Source organism: Schistocerca gregaria, chromosome 2 (genome assembly GCF_023897955.1).
Source record: "Schistocerca gregaria isolate iqSchGreg1 chromosome 2, iqSchGreg1.2, whole genome shotgun sequence".
In the NCBI taxonomy this organism is placed as follows: domain Eukaryota; kingdom Metazoa; phylum Arthropoda; class Insecta; order Orthoptera; family Acrididae; genus Schistocerca; species Schistocerca gregaria.
In genome coordinates, this window is record NC_064921.1 from 541,456,441 (window position 1) to 541,480,269 (window position 23,829).

A 23,829-nucleotide genomic window follows, 5' to 3' on the forward strand; every position below is an offset into this window, starting at 1 on the left:
CAAAAGTTTATTGTTTTGTGCATACAAAGTGCAAATCGTTCAGGCTTTGTTGCCCAATGATAGTATACGTTGGTATGACTTTGCGGTCGAAATGCTGTCAAGTATTGAGGGCGATGATGGTTATCTCATACGAATTGCCTTTTCTGATGAAGCTACCTTTTTTGTCAGTGGAGTGGTGAATCGCCATAATGTGCAAATTTGGGGTTCACAACCCCCTGGCGAGGTCATGGAGTGCACCAGAGGGAGTCCAAAGATGGATGTTTGGTGCATGCTATTGCATGATTGAATTATCGGGCCATTCTTCTTCGCTGAGGCTACCATCACATCTGCAGTGTATCTGGACATGTTGCAACTGTATGCTGTTCCTCAGCTGCTTCAGTATCATTCTGATGTCTTGTTTCAGCAAGACGGTGCACCGCCTCATTGGGGTTTGGACGTCCGTGCCTATCTTGATATGACCTTTCCTGGGAGATGGATTGGTCGTGATGGGCCAATGGTTTGGCCTCCACGCTCTCCTGACATAACCCCATTAGACTTCTTTTTATGGGGTTATGTCAAGGATGAGGTCTACCGAACATGTGTACCAGATCTTGAAACCCTGCGGCAACGGATAACCACAATCGTTGAATTGATCCCTCCAGTGATGTTGGCTAATGTGTGAACAGAAATTGAATATCGTCTAGATGTGCTACGTGATACCAAGGGTGCACATGTGGAAGATTACTGACGTGTGAACAAACTTTGATAGTTTGTAAACAATCAGACACCAGTTTCATTTTTGTATCTTACTTCTAGCCTGAGTTATCAATTTATGTAATCAGGGGAAGACTTTTCGGACACCCTGTAGAATCATAAGAAATGTGTTTAGTCCAAAAAAAGAACACCATGTCACCCATTATTTAAAAAAATTAAAAATACTAACCATTCCTTCTCAGTGAATCTATGATATTTTTATTTTGACATACAAATATCAAAACTCCCTTGAAAATTCCATTTCAACCACAATTACAGTACTCATCACAGACACAATTTCAAACTTCCCTCTCATAATTTAAAACTTTATGCTCCAACACCATTACTCGCATTCGGGAGGACGACAGTTCAATCACGTCTCCGGCCATCCTGATTTAGGTTTTCCATGATTTCCCTAAATCGCTTCAGGCAAATGCAGGGATGGTTCCTTTGAAAGGGCAAGGCCGATTTCCTTCCCCATCCTTCCCTCACCCGAGCTTGCGCTCCGCCTCTAATGACTTTGTTGTCGACGGGACGTTAAACACTAATCTCCTCGTCCCCCTCAAACACCATTGTACATAGAATTAAAACTTTATTATAAAATTAAATAACACAAATCTGTTAAATATGGAGTTTGACCCACTAAAAAGTTTGTTATTTAATACACTAGTGGAAAAATGTTATTATTCAATTGAAGAATTCATGCAGGACAGTTTGGCATTTCGAAAAGAAAAGAAACAATAAAGATTATGTATTGTATAATAAATTGTTAATATATTGTATAAATTGTATTGTAAACTGCAAAATGACCGTAAGTGTTATATATGTTTTTGTTATTTGTTGATGTCTAAAAATTCAGAAATGCTTGCTTAAATATGTTAATTATTATAAACATTTTTTTAAAAAATAATCTGACATGTCTACTGGATAAAAATCTTTGATTTGAAGCTGTATGTTATGAGACGTATAAACTACATTCTACATTCCAGTCAATAGTCCCAAGTCTAGCTAGTTTGGTATGTGATAGTCTGATTATGAGTTGGTGAAGCCAACAAATGACAATAAAAATCTTAGGTGAGTAACAGATTGATCTGTGGTACAACCTGACACCTACTTTGCATTGGAACATCGTCATTTTATTTGCAGACAATACCATTATAGCTGCACTCTGACTGCCACTGATTTATGTTACAAATTTACACTTATTTGAACTTGCTGCCTCATTATTGTTACATCATTGGCTACCATGAATCTGCACCATCATCTTAGCTACTCATCACCTTGTTACTAATTCACACTTTGTGGTAGATACTTGGAAAACTCTTAAAAGGTAATGGTCCAATCTAACATATTGAAACATGCCTTGATTTTTTTTACGTATGCATACAGGAAGGCTACATCAAAAGAAAGATCCTATAAAAATTTTAGCTCTAAGACATACTACAAGTATTTAAAAAAATGTTGGAAATGTTGAAAACTGCCAAATTCATAGCTCACCAGGCAGTTGGAGAAATGTACACCTCTACCTGAGCTGTAATGGACTGCGCATGCACAACATGGCGGGTGCATATCATTGGCTGACAGCCCATTGGTAAACAGACAACAGAACTCGGTGTGATTGTAATTTGTAAAGTGAATTTCTGGTTTTGTTGTTAGTTTCTCTGAAACAGTTGGTCTGTAGTTACTGTACACTCAGGTTCCCAACTCATTGAATGTCCAGAACGCAAACCCATTTTTGCTTCATAAAATCTGACCATGAACAGGATAAATCAGAGAAAGTCTTAAAAAAAGTAATAAATTTGCAGCAAAATGAAACCTGTAAAACTGTGAAACAGAAACTATCCAAAAGATTTACTGTACAGGTTAGCCAAGAAGTCCCATTACCCTCATTAACAACCAACATAAACCCCAAATTTTAATAAATTACTTGAACAACGGTTCTTTAGAAGAGTTTTCTTGTAGTGTGAACCACATAAATCTGCTTGTGAGAGGCAATGAACTGTTTTCGATGGAGATCTATGAGACTAGGCCCTCTGACCTGCAACTGAGATAAACATTGCTAAAACTAAATCATCTTCAACCAGTCTGAGCATATTCAAAGACTCATACAGTACAGGAAGTAATTAAACAATGAATTTTACTTCAAGTTATCCTCTGCCATACACTTCATAATGGTTTGCAGAGTATAGATGTAGGTGTATAAGTAAAAGTGTAGAGGAGATGACATTAATTCATAGTGGGCCTGAAGACAAACTTTGCTGTTATCCCCACATCTGCTGTGTCTAACACCGATTAGTCATGTTTCACGAATGAACTGCGAATAAAGCACAGTTTATAATTTTCAGGCGAAAAAAAAGACAGAGTCTATTGTGCAACTGAATAATGCTATGCATATTCATACACAACAATGACAGTGGTAGGTGTGAATGAATTACTGTTTCTGCAGTTTTATATCTGTCTTGCGAGCTCAAGGCATTTTACATTCAAAATAGTTTCTAACTAGTTGCAGAAATTAATTAATTACTTTTGTTGGAATCCTGGCCTGGAAATAACAATACCTCTCCTGGACAGAGCAACGAAAAGACTTGATATAATTCAGATTCCACCTGTAACAACTAATGTGACTCTGGATAAAGAATTTTTTTTCAATTGTGAAAATATTTTTAAGAAACTCGCCAGACAACACAATTTCTGATAGCTCTGTGCCATTTGAGGTTTATCAGAAGAACAATATTCCTGAACTGCAGTCATTTGTGCAATATCAGTTTGCATTTTTACAAGTTACTGAAAGTATGCCTAGTACACGGCAGAATAGGCAGTGCAACAGCCAGGACATTTCTCACTACACTGCAATTCTGCGTACAGCTAGTAATTACAGGAATGTTCCTGAAAGCATTAATTTTTCATTCATCAGGCGTGCCTGATGTAAGGAAAAGGTTTGATTTTGTCATTCGAATGACACTGTGCTTTATTGTGATTAATATGTGGATTAAACAAGGAATCCATTGTACTAAAATATACATTATACAGACAATGGCAATTTATGAAAAGGAGAGACTTCTACTAACCATATAGCGGGGAGGTTGAGGTGCAGAGAGACACAACAAAAAGATGATCTTAGTCAAAACCTGCTCGTAGACTGGCCTTGGTAGCCAGAGACTGTGGTCATGTGTGTTTTGTCTAATTTGGATGAGGGCATTTCTGGTCAAAAGCCTACTTATTTCACCGTCTTTTTGTTGTGCCTATCTGCAACTCACCATCTCCATTATATAGTGAGTAGCAATCTATCCTTTTCATAATAATGTCATTATTTGACCCTGGATTTCCCATTGTTTGACATTATTCAACCATTATCAAAAGTACTGTGCTACAGGATTAGTTATAAAATGATGTATGTGTTATAAATATTTCATTTCAATAACTTACAGTCATGATGGATGGAAGTCGTCTCTAATGTAACAGCAAACACTGCCTTGATTTATTTTCCTCTGGTAACCTTTGTAATCTTTGTAACAGTTTAGCTGTCGATATGAACCATCACCTATTCAAAATATGAATGATACACAACATTTTTTGTGTGGTTTAGGTGCTTCAACTCCACGTGTATCACTCCGGTTACTTGCATTATGTGGTGCTACATTTGCTTGTCACGGCCAATCACGATAGGCAGGAAGGGCTGTACAAACCAGTTCTTTGTCTGGCAAAAATGAGTAACTTTGACAATTAAAAAAAAAAAAAAAGCTACTTGCAGTGTGTCTTAGCAGATACAATTTTGACAGTGCATTTCTTTTGCTGTATTATGATCGCATAAAAAATTCAGGATGGGTTTCTAATGTTGGATTGGACCAGTCCATCTGTAAAATTTTACAAGAATGTAAAAAGGGAAAAGGGAAATGGGAGAGGGAAAGGGAGAGGGAGAGTGAGTGAGTGAGGGACAGAGGGAGGGAGGGAGGGGGAGGGAGGGAGGGGGAGGGAGGGAGGTTAATACCAATTATAAAATCAAACAATGGAAAACAGGATGGAATGTAACAACACACACACACACACACACACACACACACACACACACACACACACACACACACAGAGAGAGAGAGAGAGAGAGAGAGAGAGAGAGAGAGAGAGACAACTTGCACACACGTCTGCAGTCTCAGGCAGTGTGGTTTCAGTTGCCTATTGTTGACAAAGGTCTTAATGGTCGAAAGCTATAATTGTGTGAATCTTTTTGTTGTGCCTATCGCGACTTGGCATCTATGTTATATGGTGAGTAACAACTTTCCTTCTAATATTGTTAATACCAATAATAGATGGATGCACAGTAAACATCATAATTTAAGAGTATGATCTATGAAGAGATCAGAGAACTACTCCATGAGTTGTAGTAGTTCTGACCTGGTTTATCTGAGAAAAATGCAATCTCGAGTGTATACTGACCATATTCAAACAGTGACTATAACTGACATACAGTATTTACTGGTAAAGCAAAAAAGATGTAAATACTTACGTTATCATGTGTTTTGACTCCTGAAAAATTTAAACTATGACAGATGACAGAGATGTGCAGATGAGGGAGGGGGAGGGGGAGGGGGGGGGGGGGGAATTATTCTGGGGAAAGGAATGAAAGTTGGAAAAAAAACATCAGGGTCCAAAAATATGATAAACGTAAGATGTATCATCTTTTCCATTGTGCACAAAATTGAATTAGGAACAGCGCATGAGTTGAACACTAAGGGCTCTTGTCAGCATTGCAAATGAAACAGTTCACTGTGTCACATTACTGGACATTTACAGACTTGTCCTGCCTGTTAGTGTGTCTGTCAAACATGAAATGACCACACACAATATTAATATGTCTGACTGCAGCCAGATCATGAGTATCTGACTAATGGGACAATCCACCTCAATGGTTATACTTTTCATGTCATGGACATAAAGTGAACAGTTTATTATAACTGTATATAAAGGAGCCACAGTCAAGCAAATTGCTCACCATTTCAGGGCTAGACAACAAGGGCAATTGAGTGGCCATACCTTCCAGAAACATCTCTCTGCTGTGAGGTGCGGAAGCCGCCCCGCCCCCTCCCCCCGACAGATGCACTACTGCTCATCACATGGTACAGTACACAGAGAGTGCCCTGACACAGAAACATTACTGTTGGGCACTCCATAAACTGAATATGATTGCCAGGACTGACGAGTTGAAGTAAATATGTGATGCCAGTGATAGGCATGAATATGTAGAAACTAAGTCAACAGCACACTGTTCAGGCAAATGGCAGAAGCATAAAGTTGTAGAATACTTTCAGGGTCAGAAGATATTCACGTCAGTTGTCTCATGACCTGATCATGTACAGCTATTTGTTCACTTATAGCTCTCTAAAGGTACATTGACAAAGAAAACACACCACTGGACAGCTCAGAATTATTCGAGGAACCCTTCATGGATACGATGGTGCTTTTGTAGCTCCTCAGATCACATCCTCAATTCTGTTCAGCACATCTGTATGTATTGAGCAACATGTGCACATCTTGCACATCTCTAGCCATTAAGCTGTGTTGGTCTAGTGGAGTATATCCCATGAGATGTTGCCACCGTCATCAGGGCAAAAGCAAGTACCATATGCTATTTGGTAGGTGTTCCTAATTCAACAGCTCATGAGTGAATATTTATCTCAGGTTAGCATTATAGATAAGACCCAAAATTATTCTGTAATTGTTAATCATTTGTCTTTTCTTCGCCCAGTTCCTGAAGATAACTTGATCATTCCTAAAAGATGGATTTCTTGTCAATGTTTTAAAACTGTGAAGTAACCTGACTGAGAAACAGATTAAATCTAATGAGAGAGGAGTAACACTTCTTACAGACCTTATTCAAAAAATTCTCTTGATGTTCACAGGAACATCCTGAGCATGAAATTATGAGGGGTGAATGAAAAGTAATACTTCCACCTTCATTAATTGGGTTTGGATGAGAATATTTTAAATGCAGAAATAATCATTAAAATGTGATCTTTAATTACCAATATTCACTTTTCCACATAATCACTAGCCAATTGCATACATTTTTGCTAACGAGGAATAAGTTTTCTGAAGCTGTCACAGAAGAAGTCGACACACTGTTTCTGGTACCACAGTCTCACTGTGCTCTCAACGTCTTTATCAGAAGCTTAAATATGTCCCTGCAGATCGTCTTTTATTATCGAGAAAAGATTCTCATTCTCATTCATTCTCATAATGTGAGAAGAGTTCCTGGCAAATTTCAAGTCTGTGAGCTTTCATTTCAGGAGTCAGCATCTGGGGTACCCATCATGCACAGATCTTCCGATAGCCAAGCAAAGCAATAATGTGACCCACATGTTCTTGTGAAACGCCGATTGTGCTTGCAGTTTCACTCTGAGTGAAACGACGATTGTCCTGAATCAATCTGTCAACATTTTGCTTGTGAAACTCGGTGGTTGCAGTCACAGAATGTCCAACCCTTTGTTTGCCATGCAGGTCAAATGTTCACACCTCAACGTCTATAAACTTACTCGCCTGATGACACACAGTACTCACATCGACACAATTGCCCTAAACTGCTTCCATTCACTGACGAATCTCCTTTGGGGTGACACCTTCTCCCGTCAAGAATTCAATGACTGCGAGTTGCTTAAATACATTGACCGACCTTCTGCGCACGGTTCCATACTTTACAATGTAATAACGCAACCGTTCAATATTAAGGCTTCCTGGCAACTGGAGCTGTAGAGAATAGGCTACGGAACAAGCCAGTACCTGCTGTATACCAATGCTGCCAACTGTTGAAGAGTTACGAAGGTGGAAGCATTACTTTTCAGTCAACTCTTGTACTTTTGCTGAGCAGAGATCTGAAACTATATCCAAAGTGTTTTATGATTCCTAGAAATGAAAATCACTGTAGCCAGACATATATCTATAATTATCCCCTAAATGCATGGTGACTGTTTTAACACTATATCACCAAATTAGATATTAACTGTATGCTAAATTGCAGTGTATAAAAAAGATTGTAATATGTAATGCAGTACACACATGTACAGGAAAAGAAGAAAAGAAAGGTAACAATTAACTGACTCATATAATTTATGCACATTGACAGATAACAAACACTGTATATTAATTCACAAATGTGTGTATGATTTCAGACTGTTAATAAAAATAACAAACTTGGCTGAAAGCAATTACTTTTGATGGAATACTTTTGATACACAAACTTTACAATCCTTGCCCTGCAGGTCAACTGTATAAAACCATTACAATTCCTACAGCTAAGTCACTTAAAAAGCCGGATCTTGTTATGTATGACATGAATTGTAAACCTTTGTACTACATTCTACCTATTTTTTGACCTGAATTTCTATAAGACCGTATTTCTTCGATGATACACTCCCCCTTTCTTATATTCATCTAATCTTCCCCACAGTTTCAGGAGTTTATATATGATCAACACTAACGATAAGGTTTTGTCCTATCCTTTTCACTCTACACCTGCAAGTCTATAGATGCCTGTATAGCCTAATTAATTATGTTGTTTCTTAAATTGTAAAACCAAGACATATCCAATACCTTTGTTAAAAAGATCCAGGGATAAATCTAACTACTGCAGCTGCTGTTGCTACCACAACCACAGCCACGGCCACGACCACCACCACCACCACCACCACCACCACCACCACCACTGATCAAGTGTTTCTTAACCTGTCAGTACCATTCATTGTTTTTAGCTGCAAATTTTCATGTGTCATATATGTAATTTGCTTTTTTATTACCTGCCATATGTCAAGTGCTGTCTTTACCTCAGGTGGTGACATAACAGCTTTCCAAAACAATTTTGTATTACTTGCAAATTTTTTAATTATGTTATCCGCTGGAGAGCCCTCTGAAAAACAAAAACAATACACCATATGCATTAACTAAAAATCTGTGTGTATAAGATGCAGGAGAAACAGTTTGCACATTTTGAATGACAATAGATACTGAACAGAATGAAAAGCATGGCTTTCACAAATGTTAAATAATTTTTTAGGGTAAAATTGTTCAGCTGGGCATATTGTTGAAGCTTTTTACAGAACGGGTCCAAGAGGGGTGGGAGTGGGGGTGGGGGATGGGGACTAGAAAGAGTTGGGAGAAGGAGGAAGGGGGAGGTGGGCATCATGATAGTTATGACCAACAAAGGGAAAAAAAAGCACTGTACTTAACACTGAACAAATCATCATGATTACAAAATTTTAAACATGGCTGAAGCAGCAACTGTTAAAAATCTTCACGGTAAATGATAACAGCCAAACAGTTGGAGGATAAAGATTTATTGAAATCCTTGACCATGGTTTTGGTATATCTAAATATACTTTCATCAGAATCAAAAATACACCTGAACAGTAAGACACCTTCATTAGCAAAAATCTTACATTAAAACTTTTATATATTTTATTATAATTAAAATCATAGGCACCTGTAGAACGTTAAATGTGAGTGTGATCGTAACTTATATCTGAGAGAGGAGAGTAAAACCTGAGACTCGCCTGCCCCCCTCCCACCCCTGTGCCCTCCTCTTCCTCTCCCCAAGAACTGAGCCCATGGATACCCAACATTTTTTTTATTAAAGTTCATCATGGAAGAAAGGAAAAATTAGGTATTAATCTCCCATCAATAACAGGACCATTACATATGAAGCACAAACAGTTTCAACAAGTATGAAGAAGGAAATCAACATGGTCTTTTGCAATGGAACCCTCCTAGAAATAGGTTGAAGTCATTTTGGAGAAAAAAAAAAACTATAGTTTGTTTCAATTATGCAACAGATGCTGTGGGATAAGCATAGATACTAGCTTCTAGGTATTTGCAGAGAAATAGAATAAAGGGTTGAGAGAAGTCAGCATGTGATCCAACTGATGTTACCACATACAGGAGATACAGGAAAATTTCTCTCAAAATCAAGAACAAAGAATGATAATTGTGACTGAAGGGAGAAAATCATATTTTCTCCAAATTCATTCAAATTATGTTGACAAAACTTCTATAACATGTATCAGTATTGAACCAAGATGGCAGTACAGTGTTATTTATTAAAAAGTATAAATCCACACAAGTTAAGCTGTAATGCATCAAACAGCTGCATGAGTGCTATGCAGTAGATGTTCATGATGGTACTTGCAACCCACTATTGGAGGCATACTTGTTGATTTTTATTCATAACTAAACATTAAGTTATACAGCCAGTTGTCACCTTTCAATGCTCTGGGAGGATGTTGACACACCACATGTAGCATGTCACCTCCAGCATATTATATAAGTGTTACACTACTACTTTATATTTTGCTACTGTGTCCATAATATTATGCTGTACATTCTCCAGTCTGATTCAATTCCTCACATAGATTCACAGTGTGAAAACTCATAGAATGAGCCTTCAACTAATTCCTGAACTACTACCATTCTCTAGTTATAATCCATGTCGCAGATACTCAGAGAGAGAGAGAGAGAGAGAGAGAGAGAGAGAGAGAGAGAGAGAGAGAGAGAGAGGGGGGGGGGGGTGAACCTTACAAAAGGTCAGAATTTTATTAACCTTAAGTATGTTGTGCACAGATTGTCTGCAGGGCAGAATACAAGTTTTCAGCCTCAAGGACCCTGTGCTAATTTGGAAGGAACTGAAAAATGTGAAATTCTGGCACTTTTTCAGTCTTTTGTCTTTAACTTTTTCAAATTTCAAACTTTTTTCAAATTATAAAAAAAAATCTAAAAGTGCAGGTTCTTAGCAATATAACTTTAATTTTATATCGATAAAGGCATAATGGTACATGCCCCTGATGATCAACATTTATCAACCTCAAGAAGGCTCTGCTTATGAGTGGGATTTTTATTTCAGCTCACTGTGGAGAGTCGCCTGGCCAGATGGGCAGGTGTCCATGGGAGACCTGAAGCCGTCGGTAGCCTCCAATCTCTATATCTGCCTAGAATGTTATTGAAAGCAGGATATCTTCACATATTATCATGGTCTCACTGCTGTGCTATGAAGTCAGTGCTTCCACAATGTAACCTAATGAATAACCTTATTACAGCTCACTGAATTAGGATTGGAATCTGCATATCAAAAGTGTCAAAAAATGTTCCCAACTTCCATGCAACAAGTCATTTGAACTTTGTTAGAAGCACACCTCTGTACTAGCATCACATCATCAACATAAAAGACAAAACAGATCCTTTGGAATTTCTTCAAGTGATGACTGAAGGCTGCTTTACTGTTTGTTGCACTGAGATATTCTGGTCGTCGTCAGATCAGATATGACCACACAGAAAGTCCGAACAGTGATGATGAAGAGAGATGGAGGGTTCATTCATGATAACAGGATAACAGATGGTGTGCTGCCTCAACAGACTTTGGAAATGCTATGCATCCTTTAAGTCTGAGAACTAATAGAAATGTCCATTTACAAACATTCAGGAATATCAGAACACCATGCAGATCTTATGCCTTCCCATGCAATAAGGGATAATCTTGATACTGAGAAGCAGAGTGTAGGTTCTCTAAGCACACCCCTTCCTTGAGACTTAAGGAGACAGTGTCACCACAGTAACAATTGGTCTCAAAGAGCTGAATTGTTATTTAGCTCAAGAAATTAGTATCAACTATACAATGAAAATACTGGAAGAAAATGTTGATGACACTAAGCTGCAATGAAAGATTGATACTGTTACTCTAGCCTCAGTATGTTGTGCCCTGAAAATTGTGACAAAAAATGGAACGGATGATTCTCTTACTCTCCTCCAATGAGTTTGCATAGACAATCAGTCTCCATCCTTCCCAGTGCACCTCTTCACTGACAGTGGTATATGGAAGAGCACAAAGTCAGAGTTGTATGCATCATGCACAACAACACAAAATGAAACAGACTGTGGAATGCAGAAATATGCAATAACTGATGGCATATACCTTCTACATAAAGTGTATGGAGTATGATTACAACAGTGACAAAATGCTATCAGTTTGGGGCAGCACACTGTTACAAGGGAGGACGATTCTCACACCAATGAAAATGGCAGCTATAAACTCCTTCCTGAAAATAATGCCTTACAAATGTACTAAGGGGTGTAGCACAGGAACCTGCAGCTGCGAAACAGCCACACTTTGGTGCTCTGCCATTTACAACCAATATCACAGTTATGTGTGTGAGAATTTGTCCAGGTCAGACATCACTAAGGAGGATGGTGACATGGATTACAAAGACTGGAAAACCCCAATTGATGTTTTGTTTCTCTGTGATTTTTTACTGCATTACACGTTTTTCATTAATAGTAGTTTTCAATTTTTAAGTATACCTTTAGCTGGTAAGGCCTAGTATAAGATGTTATTGACTGCATTTTTTTGTGTAAAATATACATTGTATAAGTATAAAATTGTGTTTTTTCCTGTTATTAAATGTTTCTACTCAATGAAGATTCAACTGAGGGCAGGAGAGGGGCAGGGGGGTTCTTGGGGTAGTTAAAAATTGAAAACTGGAAACATCTACCATGAGAAATTCATTTTTTTGCCATTTTTATGTGGTCTTAGGAGATATGAGTGCTCTGCTGAGTGTAGGGAGGAGGCGGGGGGGTGGGTGGGTGGTGGAGCAGGGGATGGTAGTTCCTTGACACAGGTGATATTATCGTTTTAAAAAATTGTACAATTAAAATTGCAATACTCAATCATGGCCTGCAGTTTTTTTAATAATTTTTCCATTCTTTTCAACCTCCACATCTCGAGATAACTCAGTATGTTTGAGCTCAGAATATGTTCAAAGATTCTACAACAGATAAATATCAAGGATATTGGGTGGTAGTTCTGTGGATCACTTTTACATCCCTTCTTGTAAAAGGGTGTACCTATGCATTCTTTCAACTTGCCTCAGCCGAAAATTCAGTATAGAATCTGACAGAGATTCCATTAGGCCAATGGTCTTGCCCCAATGGTAATACTGGTTTCTTGTCAGATCACCGAAGTTAAGTGTTGTCAGGCTCGGCTAGCACCTGGATGAGTGACCTTCAACGTCTGCCGAGCACTGTTGGCAAGTGGAATGGACTCAGCCCTTTTGAGACCAACTGAGGAGCTACTTGATTGGGAAGCAGTGGTTTTTGTCATGAAAACTGACAACAGGAAGGAGAGTGGCATGTTGGCCGTGTGCCCTTCCATATCTGCATTCCGTGACACCTATCAACTGAGGATGACACACTGTTTTGTTGGTACTGTTGGGCCTTCCGAGGCTTGTTCAGATGGAGTTTAGAGTTTTTTAGGGATTCCATTGGGGCCTGAAGCTTTGGTTAATTTTAATGATTCCAGCTGTTTCTCAACACCACCGACACTAACACTTATTTCACTCATTTTTTCAGTGGTACAAGGATTATATTTAGAGAATTATTCTGAGTTTTCTTTCAAAAAGTAACATTTGGAAATGGTGTTAAACATTTGAGCTTTGCTGCCATCAGTTTCAGTTCCTGTCTCATTCGTGAATAACTGGACACTAACATTGGTGCCAATAACACCCTTTACATATGCCCGGAATTTCTTTGGGTTTTGTGAAAGATCAGTTGACAATATTATGTAATGGTAGTCACTGAAGGCTTCATGCATTCCTCTCTTGACAGACAAACTTGGTTCATTCCGCATCTCTCTCTCTCTCTCTCTCTCTCTCTCTCTCTCTAGTCCTGTGCTTTGTTTTACACCTATTAAGCAGTTTCGATGTTCATGATAAACACTTTAAGAATGGTTTACCACAATGTTGACATAACGATAAAATAGTGTTAACTGCAAATGGAAATACTGAGGAAACCAAAAAGATGCCTCCGAAAAACTGCCAGACACAAGTGGTGAATCTTCCACATTGTTGTTGATATGGTCTTCAGTCTGAAGATTAGTTTAATGTAGCTCCGAATATAACTATATCCTACGCAAGCCTCTTATATCCTAATAACCACTGAATTCTACAGTATGCAGGACTGAAGCCTCGTTCCCGGACTAGGAGGACGTAACACCAAGACGCTTTTCTCTTAAGGAGGGAGCAATGTCGTAGAAGAAGCTGAGTAGCAGTCACTGTGGTGTAGTGGTTATGATACTGTTGCATGGAGGGTTGTGAGTTCAAAACTCACCTGAACTGTAAAATTTTAATTTCTGTATTTGGTTCGAGGACATTCTATAAGTATCCACAAATATCAAGAACTATTGTACTGGAATGTTCTGTAACCATATATATACTGTAGGGCCTATGTGTTCTGGCTGGAGGCAGTTCGCTCCGTGCTCTTGTATGTGCAAATGCTGAATAATCCTTCATTAAGTGAAGCTAATGTTCGTCATTCATCTTATTACACCTTCTTCCATGTGACACTACGATCTACACATCAAATTTTCAGCACTCTTCTGTAGCACCACATTTCAAAAGCTTCTATTCTTTTCTTGTCTTAACTCTTTATCAAATGGCTCTGAGCACTATGGGACTTAACTTCTAAGGTCATCAGTCCCCTAGAAGTTAGAACTACTTAAACCTAATTAACTTAAGGACAGCACACACATCCATGCCCGAGGCAGAATTCGAACCAGCGACCGTAGCGGTTGCGTGATTCCAGACTGTAGGGCCTAGTACCCGCCCGGCCACCCTAGCCGGCAACTCTTTATCATCTCGAATCTTCCACATGTGGAATTTATTTCTGCCACATACTGCATTAAAACCATATTTGCATTTGGTAACTGCAGTAGATAACATCATTAATAACTTTATTAATAAAGCCATTAATAATGATGTGAATCTTTCATCACATTGGATGGTTACTGCTGCAAATGAATTCATCAGTTGCTTCAAAACATTTATTCTGTCTACAGTTTAGTATTGTTATTCTACTGTGGTAGATTGCCATTTTCAGTAAATTGTGTATTAAATCAACTGAAAAGGTTGAAGTCACTAATATGTATCAGTGCAATGGCACTAAACTAAAAGATGACTGTCGAAATACCTATTCAAGTGTGAAATTTTAGCAACATGTGAAGGCAAGAAAAGGGGAGACGATTGTGCACAGTTTGCGATTTTCTGAAAGTGTGACAATGTATTTAGCTACATTCAAAAACCTAAGTGTCTCAGCAGGTAACACCATGTGATACTATCAGCTATAACCCACCTCTCTAAGGGGCGTTTTAAGTAGCTAGGCTCCAAGTTGTCTGCCATTTCCTTTTCTTTTCTGTATTCATTTCCACTACTATTAATTGCAAAACAGGCATAACACCATACGGTACTACACAAATACTCATCACAGCCATCCACATGGCACAGCTATAAATGTAATCTAAATACTAGATAGCTGTGTAAATGACTGCTAGAGTGCTCATGCCAACAGCTAGTTTGCATCATTTGTAAGATGGTCACCAAGCACAATAAAGTTCTGTAAGTTCTTTAGGCTGAAAGAAGTTAATTAGCAATTTCTGTGCAGAGGGCATTTTGTCTCCAATTCATGACTGAACCACAAACAAAGAAAAGAATAAGATAGTGGTTTAAGCATATTCGACAAATTGGATGCCTCTGCAAATGAGGAAGCATGGGCCAACAATATGTGCCAGTCATTAGACACATTAGAGAACGTTTTTTTATGTACTACAAGTTGACCAATAGGGGCAGTACAGAGCTATGAATAGCTCAACCAAATGTAGGCCACATTTTAAGTCAAGAGAAATGTTCATTATTTGAGTCATCAGCTTTGACCAGTGGCATTGTTTGTGGCATATTTCCTCTGTCACTTTTAAAAGGAATGACTCACATCGAACATTTCTCTATACTCTGAATTTTGAGATACCATTTGCTGTACAAGACCAAATGCTTACAACTCATGTAGGCTATTTTTGAAAATGGCAAAGAAAAGAATACTGAATTTTGTGGCAACATTGCATAAAGTGGATGATGAAACATTTATCCACACTTAATTTTTAACAGTAAAGTAACATTTCAACTCTATGGAAAGATGACTGGACTCAATGTTCAGTTACTGGACCTTCAAAACTTTGTGAAAAATGAGAGAAACAAAGTGAAGCTAAATGTGCTTTGTACCTTATTGCAAAACAAAGTTAATGAACCATTCCTTTTTGCAGAGGGAACAGTTAGTACAATAACACAACTCCACACATTGGAACATAGGCTGTTTCCTTGTCTTACCAAAGATTCACAAGGTTTAATTTTCAATGGGATCGAGCTCTACCACAATGGTACTTTGATGTTCAAATATTTTGGAAAAGATGACCTGGCCGCTTCTATCTACCCAAAATCTGATAATACAAGCAATGCAAAAGCTGCATAACTTATACATCTAAGAACATCATTAATAAAAATGCTACTGGTTTCTGGTGCTGCAGTTATTAACAGTGAATCATTCCTGAACTATTATTAAATTTAAATACTTATTTGGCTATAGTTATTTTACATTGATAAAGACGTGTCAGCTTAATAAAAGGGAAAACATAAATCATATACACAGCCATATGCATAAATGAGTCTATAATTGCTCTGCCATAGTGTTGCTAAAGGAAGCACCCCAATGTTTGTCTTAAGTGATTTTGGAAAACCACAGAAAATCTAAAATCAGGATGGCTGGACAGAGCATACGCCTCCAGGCCAGTGTCTTAACAATTACTCTATGTCCAGTAGTTACATCTTTATATTCCTGTTCTAGTAGAGTAAAACTGAAGTTGCAATAGCCAGTAGTAGATCTGGCAGAGTGTGTTAGTGGTTGCTCTCACGTGTAAGCGAACACCGTCTCCACACTACTCCGCCTACGTGTATTCCCAGTGAATCAGAGCAAAAGTGATAGTTCACTTCAAACTTACATCACCTACTGCATGGGATTGAAACACATCATGTCAGTCTTATCAATATCGCATAATTTGACAGTAACCTTCTTGTTCGATGTCTTCGTAATAAAGGTAACCGGCAGATTGGAGACATGAGAGAATGTCTCCTGGTATTGGTAGTGCTACTAGTGGTATTAAACTTGGTGTTGTCATCGTAATAGTCCACTGTATTTAGTCTGCATAGTTCTCACGTGTAACCGATATATCTCAATATTTACGCCTCATGCAATAGTTTTTGGCGTAAATTCGGTGACATCTTCGACTTATGAAATATAAACACACTTAATTCCCCTCCGGACAGCCGATACTCAGTCATCAATGATTCTTATGTTACGTCTCGGACTAACAATTTATAAACAAACTTTATTTTCCCTCTCTTGACTTGACAGTTGACAAGCAGTCTACTCTGACGACAGTTATCTTTGATGTTACCAATGTTCTGTGAACTCGAACCAAAGATAATTAAATACACTAAGTGTAGCGTTTGGGTTTGACACTTGAGCAAGTGGTTGTAGTTGAGTGCGCAGGAATGGTAGATTAAAAGGTTTATTTACTTTTTCCCCCCGCACTGGTATTATGGTTGATAGTGGCAGCGGGACGAGCGACCTGTTGGCGCAGTATAGGAATATATCAAATAAACTGAAAAAGTACGGAGAATATGCTTCTTGTGCATTGCCTCAAGGAACTAATCTTACAGATATACAATTTGTTGCATTTTCTTCCATTGCAGGAGGTTTCTGCGAAAGCCAAATGTAACAGAAGCTAGTGAACAGTTTGGTAAGCTCTATTTGTAAGCAGTATAGTTAAACTCTGCAGAGAGTAAAGAGACATATTGTTTACTTTTGAATGCGACTACGGTGGAGGTATGTGTTCTGACCGTTGTACTCTATTAAAAAGTCAGTTCTCTTTGTACAGCATATCAAATAATGCTGTAGACATATGTCTGATTACTTGTATTCATAGCGAAACGACAGAAAGTAAAAACGTGTATGAATGATGTGTGCTCACCGGCTAATAATAATTTATTAAATTGTTTCTTATTGTAAGCAGTAGCAATCAGTACCTGAATATTTGTATATGTACATTGGACATTTTCAGCGATTTACAAATATTTAACATGCAATTGTTAGTGGTTAGGTTCTGGTGTCGGTTTAAAACTGGCCGATGCATTAATGTTTTACATACTTATTCTCGTTTCCTCCTCCACGCTGTGCATTTAGTACAGGATCAACGTGAATTTTTTCCAACTATTTTCGTATGAGCGGCACTTGGTCCATGGAAGCTTCCGATTCCAGCCGTTTCCTCTGACCCTTGACGCAAGAGTGTTGTGGCGTGTGTCGTCATTACGGCGGGAGGTGTGCGAGTCGGTTTTGTTTGTCGATGATGTGCACTGTGTGTCATGTTTGTAAATACTCGTGTTTCATTCTCTCAAGGTGTTTGTTGCTGTTGACAGTAGTAATCTTCAAACTGTGTTTGGTACTGCTTGGTCCTGAGTCAGTCTTAGTTGTACATTAAAAGTGACACACAATTGTATGGATAGGCTTGTTGACGAAGTATTGACTGTTATGTCCCTTGTATATGGGTTAACTGATTGCAAGAAAAGGATGGCACAGTGACACTGTGCTGAAAAACCATGTCACAGTTCTTCTGCATTTTTTTAAATTTTTGGTAATTGATTATTGCTAGCTTTATCACTGTTTTGATATTATTGGTAATGAACCACTGGAGAGTGCATGTCTCGTTTGTCAAAATACTTGGAATAGTCTATGAAAAACTCCAGAATTTTGTCAGGGTAATCTGAGTTCATCCTGTATATTGGGAATTTCAGCAGACTGAGTATGTTTTTGTCAGTAATCAGTAAGTGAATACTGTAATTTAGTGTAAACAAAAAAGTTAAAACCATCCTTATCTTTGAATTAAAAAGTCTGGTTATACCTGCCCTGAAGTATAGAAATCTTTCCTGGACATTGTGGGATCTTAAACCAGAACAATCCTGTAGCCAACACAAAAAAGATCAGTACTTTATGTGAAAATTTTGGAGGTACAGCCCTCGTCTTCAACAATATTCTCTTAATTTACTGTAATCCTCTGCCAGAAATGCAGTCATAACTGAATGCAACCTTCCTACTCTGAGTTGCTTGACTAATATGGAGAAGTCAATTTGTTACTTTAATACCAAACAGTATAATCTATTAGTCAGGATTGCATTAGAAGTACATTGAAACCAGAGTCAGTCATAAATAAATAAAATGATTCCTATTATAGTGTTTCAGAAACCGTATCAGTTTCTGCAAGTATTTTGTTACTGAGTTTCAGTTCAGATAGTCAGTGGTTCTGTCACCAGAAGGGAAAAAAGTTGTGCACTGAGTATAAGGCTCATACATTTCTATTGTGAAAGCTTCCACTGGCAGTGACTGAATGTTGTTTGGTAACGCACAAACATTCCAAGGAGTACTGTTGAAAAGCTATCATTTATTTCAATTAGTTGTCTTGTCACGTTTCATGTTGTGCTATAAACTTAGCGAATTGGATGCCTTTAATGTGATCTGACATCTACAACTATGGACATGAAATTAATCACTACAGAGCTAAGAATATGGACAATACAGAAAGGTCAAGATATTGATTAACCAAGACAACAACTGTGAATAATTACCCAATTACTCAACTACATAAACACAAGCTCAGTGAAGTTATTTTGCTTGCTCATGTAAGATAACTGGAAAGGAAACGCTGGGGAGGTATGGTAGAGACTGTCTGTAAATGAAAAATAAGCAGCGCTTATGTTGGAGGAAGTCGCCTTTCCCAGAAAGTATTGGCATGTTGATAGACACACAAACACACACACAAAATTCAAGCTTTTGCAACCAATGGTTGCTTCATCAGGAAAGAGGGAAGGAGAGGGAAAGACAAAAGGATGTGCATTTTAAGGGAGAGGGTAAGGAGCCATTCCAATCCTGGGAGCGGCTTTCCTTACCTTACGTGAGCGTGCACACACGCATTTGTAAAGGCAAAGAGATGTCAGTCGAGGCGGAAGTACAAAGGCAAAGATGTTGAATAACAGGTGAGGTATGAGCGGCGGCAACTTGAAATTAGCGGAGGTTGAGGCCTGGTGGGTAACGGGAAGAGGGGATATACTGAAGGGCAAGTTCCCATCTTCGGAGTTCTGACAGGTTGGTGTTAGTGGGAAGTATCCAGATAACCCGGATGGTGTAACACTGTGCCAAGATGTGCTGGCCGTGCACCAAGCCACAGGGTGATCCTCATTACCAAAAAACACTGTCTGCCTGTATCCATTCATGCGAATGGACAGTTTGTTGCTGGTCATACCCACATAGAAAGCTTCACAGTGTAGGTAGGTCAGTTGGTAAATCATGTGGGTGCTTTCACACATGGTAACAGCCATGGGTACCAGGATGGCCCCCTAAACATGCCTCGGTGCACGGCCAGCACATCTTGGCACAGTGTTACACCATCCGGGTTATCTGGATACTTCTCACTCACACCAACCTGTCAGAACTCCGGAGATGGGAACTTGCCCTTCAGTATATCCTCTCTTCCCGTTAGCCACCAGGCCTTAACCTCCGCTAATTTCAAGTTGCCGCTGCTCATACCTCACCTGTCATTAAACAACATCTTTGCCTCTGTACTTCCACCTCGACTGACATCTCTGCCCAAACTCTTTGCCTTTACAAATGTCTGCTTGTGTCTGTTATATATTTATATATATATATATCTGTGTGTGTGTGTGTGTGTGTGTGTGTGTGTGTGTGTGTGTGTGTGCGCGCGCGCGCATACCTGTCCTTTCCCCCTCCCTAAGGTAAGTCTTTCTGCTCCCGGGATTGGAATGACTCCTTACCCTCTCCCTTAAAACCCACATCCTTTCGTCTTTCCGTCCCCTTCCCACTTTCCTGATGAAGCAACCATTGGTTGCAAAAGCTTGAATTTTGTGTGTGTGTTTGTTAGTGTGTCTATTAACATGCCAACTTTTTCGTTTGGTAAGTTAAATTTTATATATACATTAAAAACAAAGATTCCAAGACTTACCAAGCGGGAAAGCGCCGGTAGACAGGCACAATAAATAAAACATACAAACACACACACACAGAATTTCTAGCTTTCGCAACCGACGGTTGCTTCTTCAGGAAAGAGGGAAGGAGAGGGAAACACGAAAGGATGTGAGTTTTAAGGGAGAGGGTAAGGAGTCATTCCAATCCCGGGAGCGGAAAGACTTACCTTAGGGGGAAGAAAGGACAGATGTACACTCGCACACACGCACATATCCATCCGCACATACTCAGACACAAGCAGACATTTGTAAAATGTCCTTTTTCTCCCCTAAGGTAACTCTTTCTGCTCCCGGGACTAGAATGACTCTTTACCCTCTCCCCTAAAACCCACATCCTTTCGTCTTTCCCTCCCCTTCCCTCTTTTCTGATGAAGCAATAGTTGCAAATGTCTGCTTGTATATGTGCGGATGGATATGTGCGTGTGTACACCTGTCCTTTCTTCCCCCTAAGGTACGTCTTTCCGCTCCCGGGATTGGAATGACTCCTTACCCTCTCCCTTAAAACCCACATCCTTTCGTCTTTCCCTCTGCTTCCCTCTTTCCTGAAGAAGTAACCGTTGGTTGCGAAAGCTAGAAATTTTGTGTTTTATTTTATTGTGCCTGGCTACCGGCACTTTCCCGCTTGGTAAGTCTTGGAATCTTTGTTTTTAATATATATACACAGAGTGGTCAGAAAATGTGTGAAATGCTTGTATGGGTGTTACAGGGCAGGTTGTATTGAGACATAAATGTTGAGAAAGAAATTCAACACATTGCACCGTTTCCGAGTTATTTAGCATTGAAGTTAGCTAATCAGATTGTCGCACGCGTAAATTCAAGTTTCAGCTAACGAGACAAAGCACTCGCTGGGCAACACCGCCCCTGGCAGGCCGCTTGAATGCGAGCGCGCGAGGCCCAATGGCTAAATTTTATGTTGAATAACTCGGAAATGGAGCAACGTATCTAATTTCTTTCTTAACATTTATGTCTTAGTACAACCTGCCCTGTAACATCCCTACAAGCATTTCATACATTTTCTGACCACCCTCTATATATATCATGAAAGAAGGTTGTATACGTGGAAGAACCCTGGAGATACTAAAAGGTATCAGATAGATTATATAATGGTAAGGCAGAGATTTAGGAACCAGGTTTTAAGTTGTAAGACATTTCCAGGGGCAGATGTGGACTCTGACCACAATCTATTGGTTATGACCTGTAGATTAAAACTGAAGAAACTGCAAAAATGTGGGAAATTAAGGAGATGGGACCTGGATAAACTGAAAGAACCAGAGGTTGTACAGAGTTTCAGGGAGAGCATAAGGGAACAATTGACAGGAATAGGGGAAAGAAATACGGTGGAAGAAGAATGGGTAGCTCTGAGGGATGTAGTAGTGAAGGCAGCAGAGGATAAAGTAGGTACAAAGACGAGGGCTGCTAGAAATCCTTGGGTAACAGAAGAAATATTGAATTTAATTGATGAAAGGAGAAAATATAAAAATGTAGTAAATGAAGCAGGCAAAAAGGAATACAAACGTCTCAAAAATGAGATCGACAGGAAGTGCAAAATGGCTAAACAGGGATGGCTAGAGGACAAATGTAAGGATGTAGAAGCTTATCTCACTAGGGGTAAGATAGATACTGCCTACAGGAAAATTAAAGAGACCTTTGGAGAGAAGAGAACCAAGTGTATGAATATCAAGAGCTCAGATGGCAGCCCAGTTCTAAGCAAAGAAGGGAAGGCAGAAAGGTGGAAGCAGTATATAGAAGGTTTATACAAGGGCGATGTACTTGAGGACAATATTATGGAAATGGAAGAGGGTGTAGATGAAGACGAAATGGGAGATACGATACTGCGTGAAGAGTTTGACAGAGCACTGAAAGACCTGAGTCGAAACAAGGCCCCCGGAGTAGACAACATTCCATTAGAACTACTGACGGCCTTGGGACAACCAGTCCTGAGAAAACTCTACCAGCTGGTGAGCAAGATGTATGAGACAGACGAAATACCCTCAGACTTCAAGAAGAATATAATAATTCCAATCCCAAAGAAAGCAGGTGCTGACAGATGTGAAAATTACTGAACTATCAGTTTAATAAGCCACGGCTGCAAAATACTAACGCGAATTCTTTACAGACGAATGGAAAAACTGGTAGATGCAGACCTCGGGGAAGATCAGTTTGGATTCCGTCGAAATGTTGGAACACGTGAGGCAATACTGACCTTACGACCTATCTTAGAAGAAAGATTAAGGAAAGGCAAACCTACGTTTCTAGCATTTGTAGACTTAGAGAAAGCTTTTGACAATGTTGACTGGAATACTCTTTTTCAAATTCTAAAGGTGGCAGGGGTAAAATACAGGGAGTGAAAGGCTATTTATAATTTGTACAGAAACCAGATGGCAGCCATAAGAGTCGAGGGGCATGAAAGGGAAGCAGTGGTTGGGAAAGGAGTGAGACAGGGTTGTAGCCTCTCCCCGATGTTATTCAATCTGTATATTGAGCAAGCAGTAAAGGAAATAAAAGAAAAATTTGGAGTAGGTATTAAAATTCATGGAGACGAAGTAAAAACTTTGAGGTTCGCCGATGACATTGTAATTCTGTCAGAGACGGCAAAGGACTTGGAAGAGCAGTTGAACGGAATGGACAGTGTCTTGAAAGGAGGATATAAGATGAACATTAACAAAAGCAAAACGAGGATAATGGAATGTAGTCAAATTAAATCGGGTGATGCTGAGGGAATTAGATTAGGAAATGAGACACTTATAGTAGTAAAGGAGTTTTGCTATTTAGGAAGTAAAATAACTGATGATGGTCGAAGTAGAGAGGATATAAAATGTAGACTGGCAATGGCAAGGAAAGCGTTTCTGAAGAAGAGAAATTTGTTAACATCGAATATAGATTTATGTATCAGGAAGTCGTTTCTGAAAGTATTTGTTTGGAGTGTAGCCATGTATGGAAGTGAAACATGGACGATAACTAGTTTGGACAAGAAGAGAATAGAAGCTTTCGAAATGTGGTGCTACAGAAGAATACTGAAGATAAGGTGGATAGATCACGTAACTAATGAGGAGGTATTGAATAGGATTGGGGAGAAGAGAAGTTTGTGGCACAACTTGACTAGAAGAAGAGATTGGTTGGTAGGACATGTTTTGAGGCATCAAGGGATCACAAA

At 39.0% G+C, this 23,829-nt stretch overlaps 2 protein-coding genes across 5 annotated transcripts in view; one reads left to right on the forward strand and one right to left on the reverse strand.

The window, feature by feature from the left end:
• Window positions 1-16,759, reverse strand: part of LOC126331508 (DNA repair protein RAD51 homolog 3-like) — a 36,950-nt gene extending 20,191 nt beyond the window's left edge. For 3 of the 4 annotated variants that reach the window (XM_049996501.1, XM_049996502.1, XM_049996498.1), the window contains exons 1-2: window positions 16,651-16,759; window positions 8,520-8,629 (exon numbers count right to left, since the gene is read on the reverse strand). In XM_049996501.1, coding sequence (XP_049852458.1) covers window positions 8,520-8,629; window positions 16,651-16,759 — 219 coding nt within the window. The remainder of the gene's footprint in view (window positions 1-8,519; window positions 8,630-16,650) is intronic. The other variant, XM_049996499.1, reaches the window with a different exon arrangement.
• Window positions 16,760-17,170: 411 nt separating this feature from the next.
• Window positions 17,171-23,829, forward strand: part of LOC126331554 (40-kDa huntingtin-associated protein) — a 76,765-nt gene continuing 70,106 nt past the window's right edge. Inside the window, exons 1-2 of the mRNA XM_049996503.1 lie at window positions 17,171-17,253; window positions 17,337-17,383. Of these exons, the coding sequence (XP_049852460.1) occupies window positions 17,183-17,253; window positions 17,337-17,383 (118 nt within the window). The 5' untranslated portion in view covers window positions 17,171-17,182. The remainder of the gene's footprint in view (window positions 17,254-17,336; window positions 17,384-23,829) is intronic.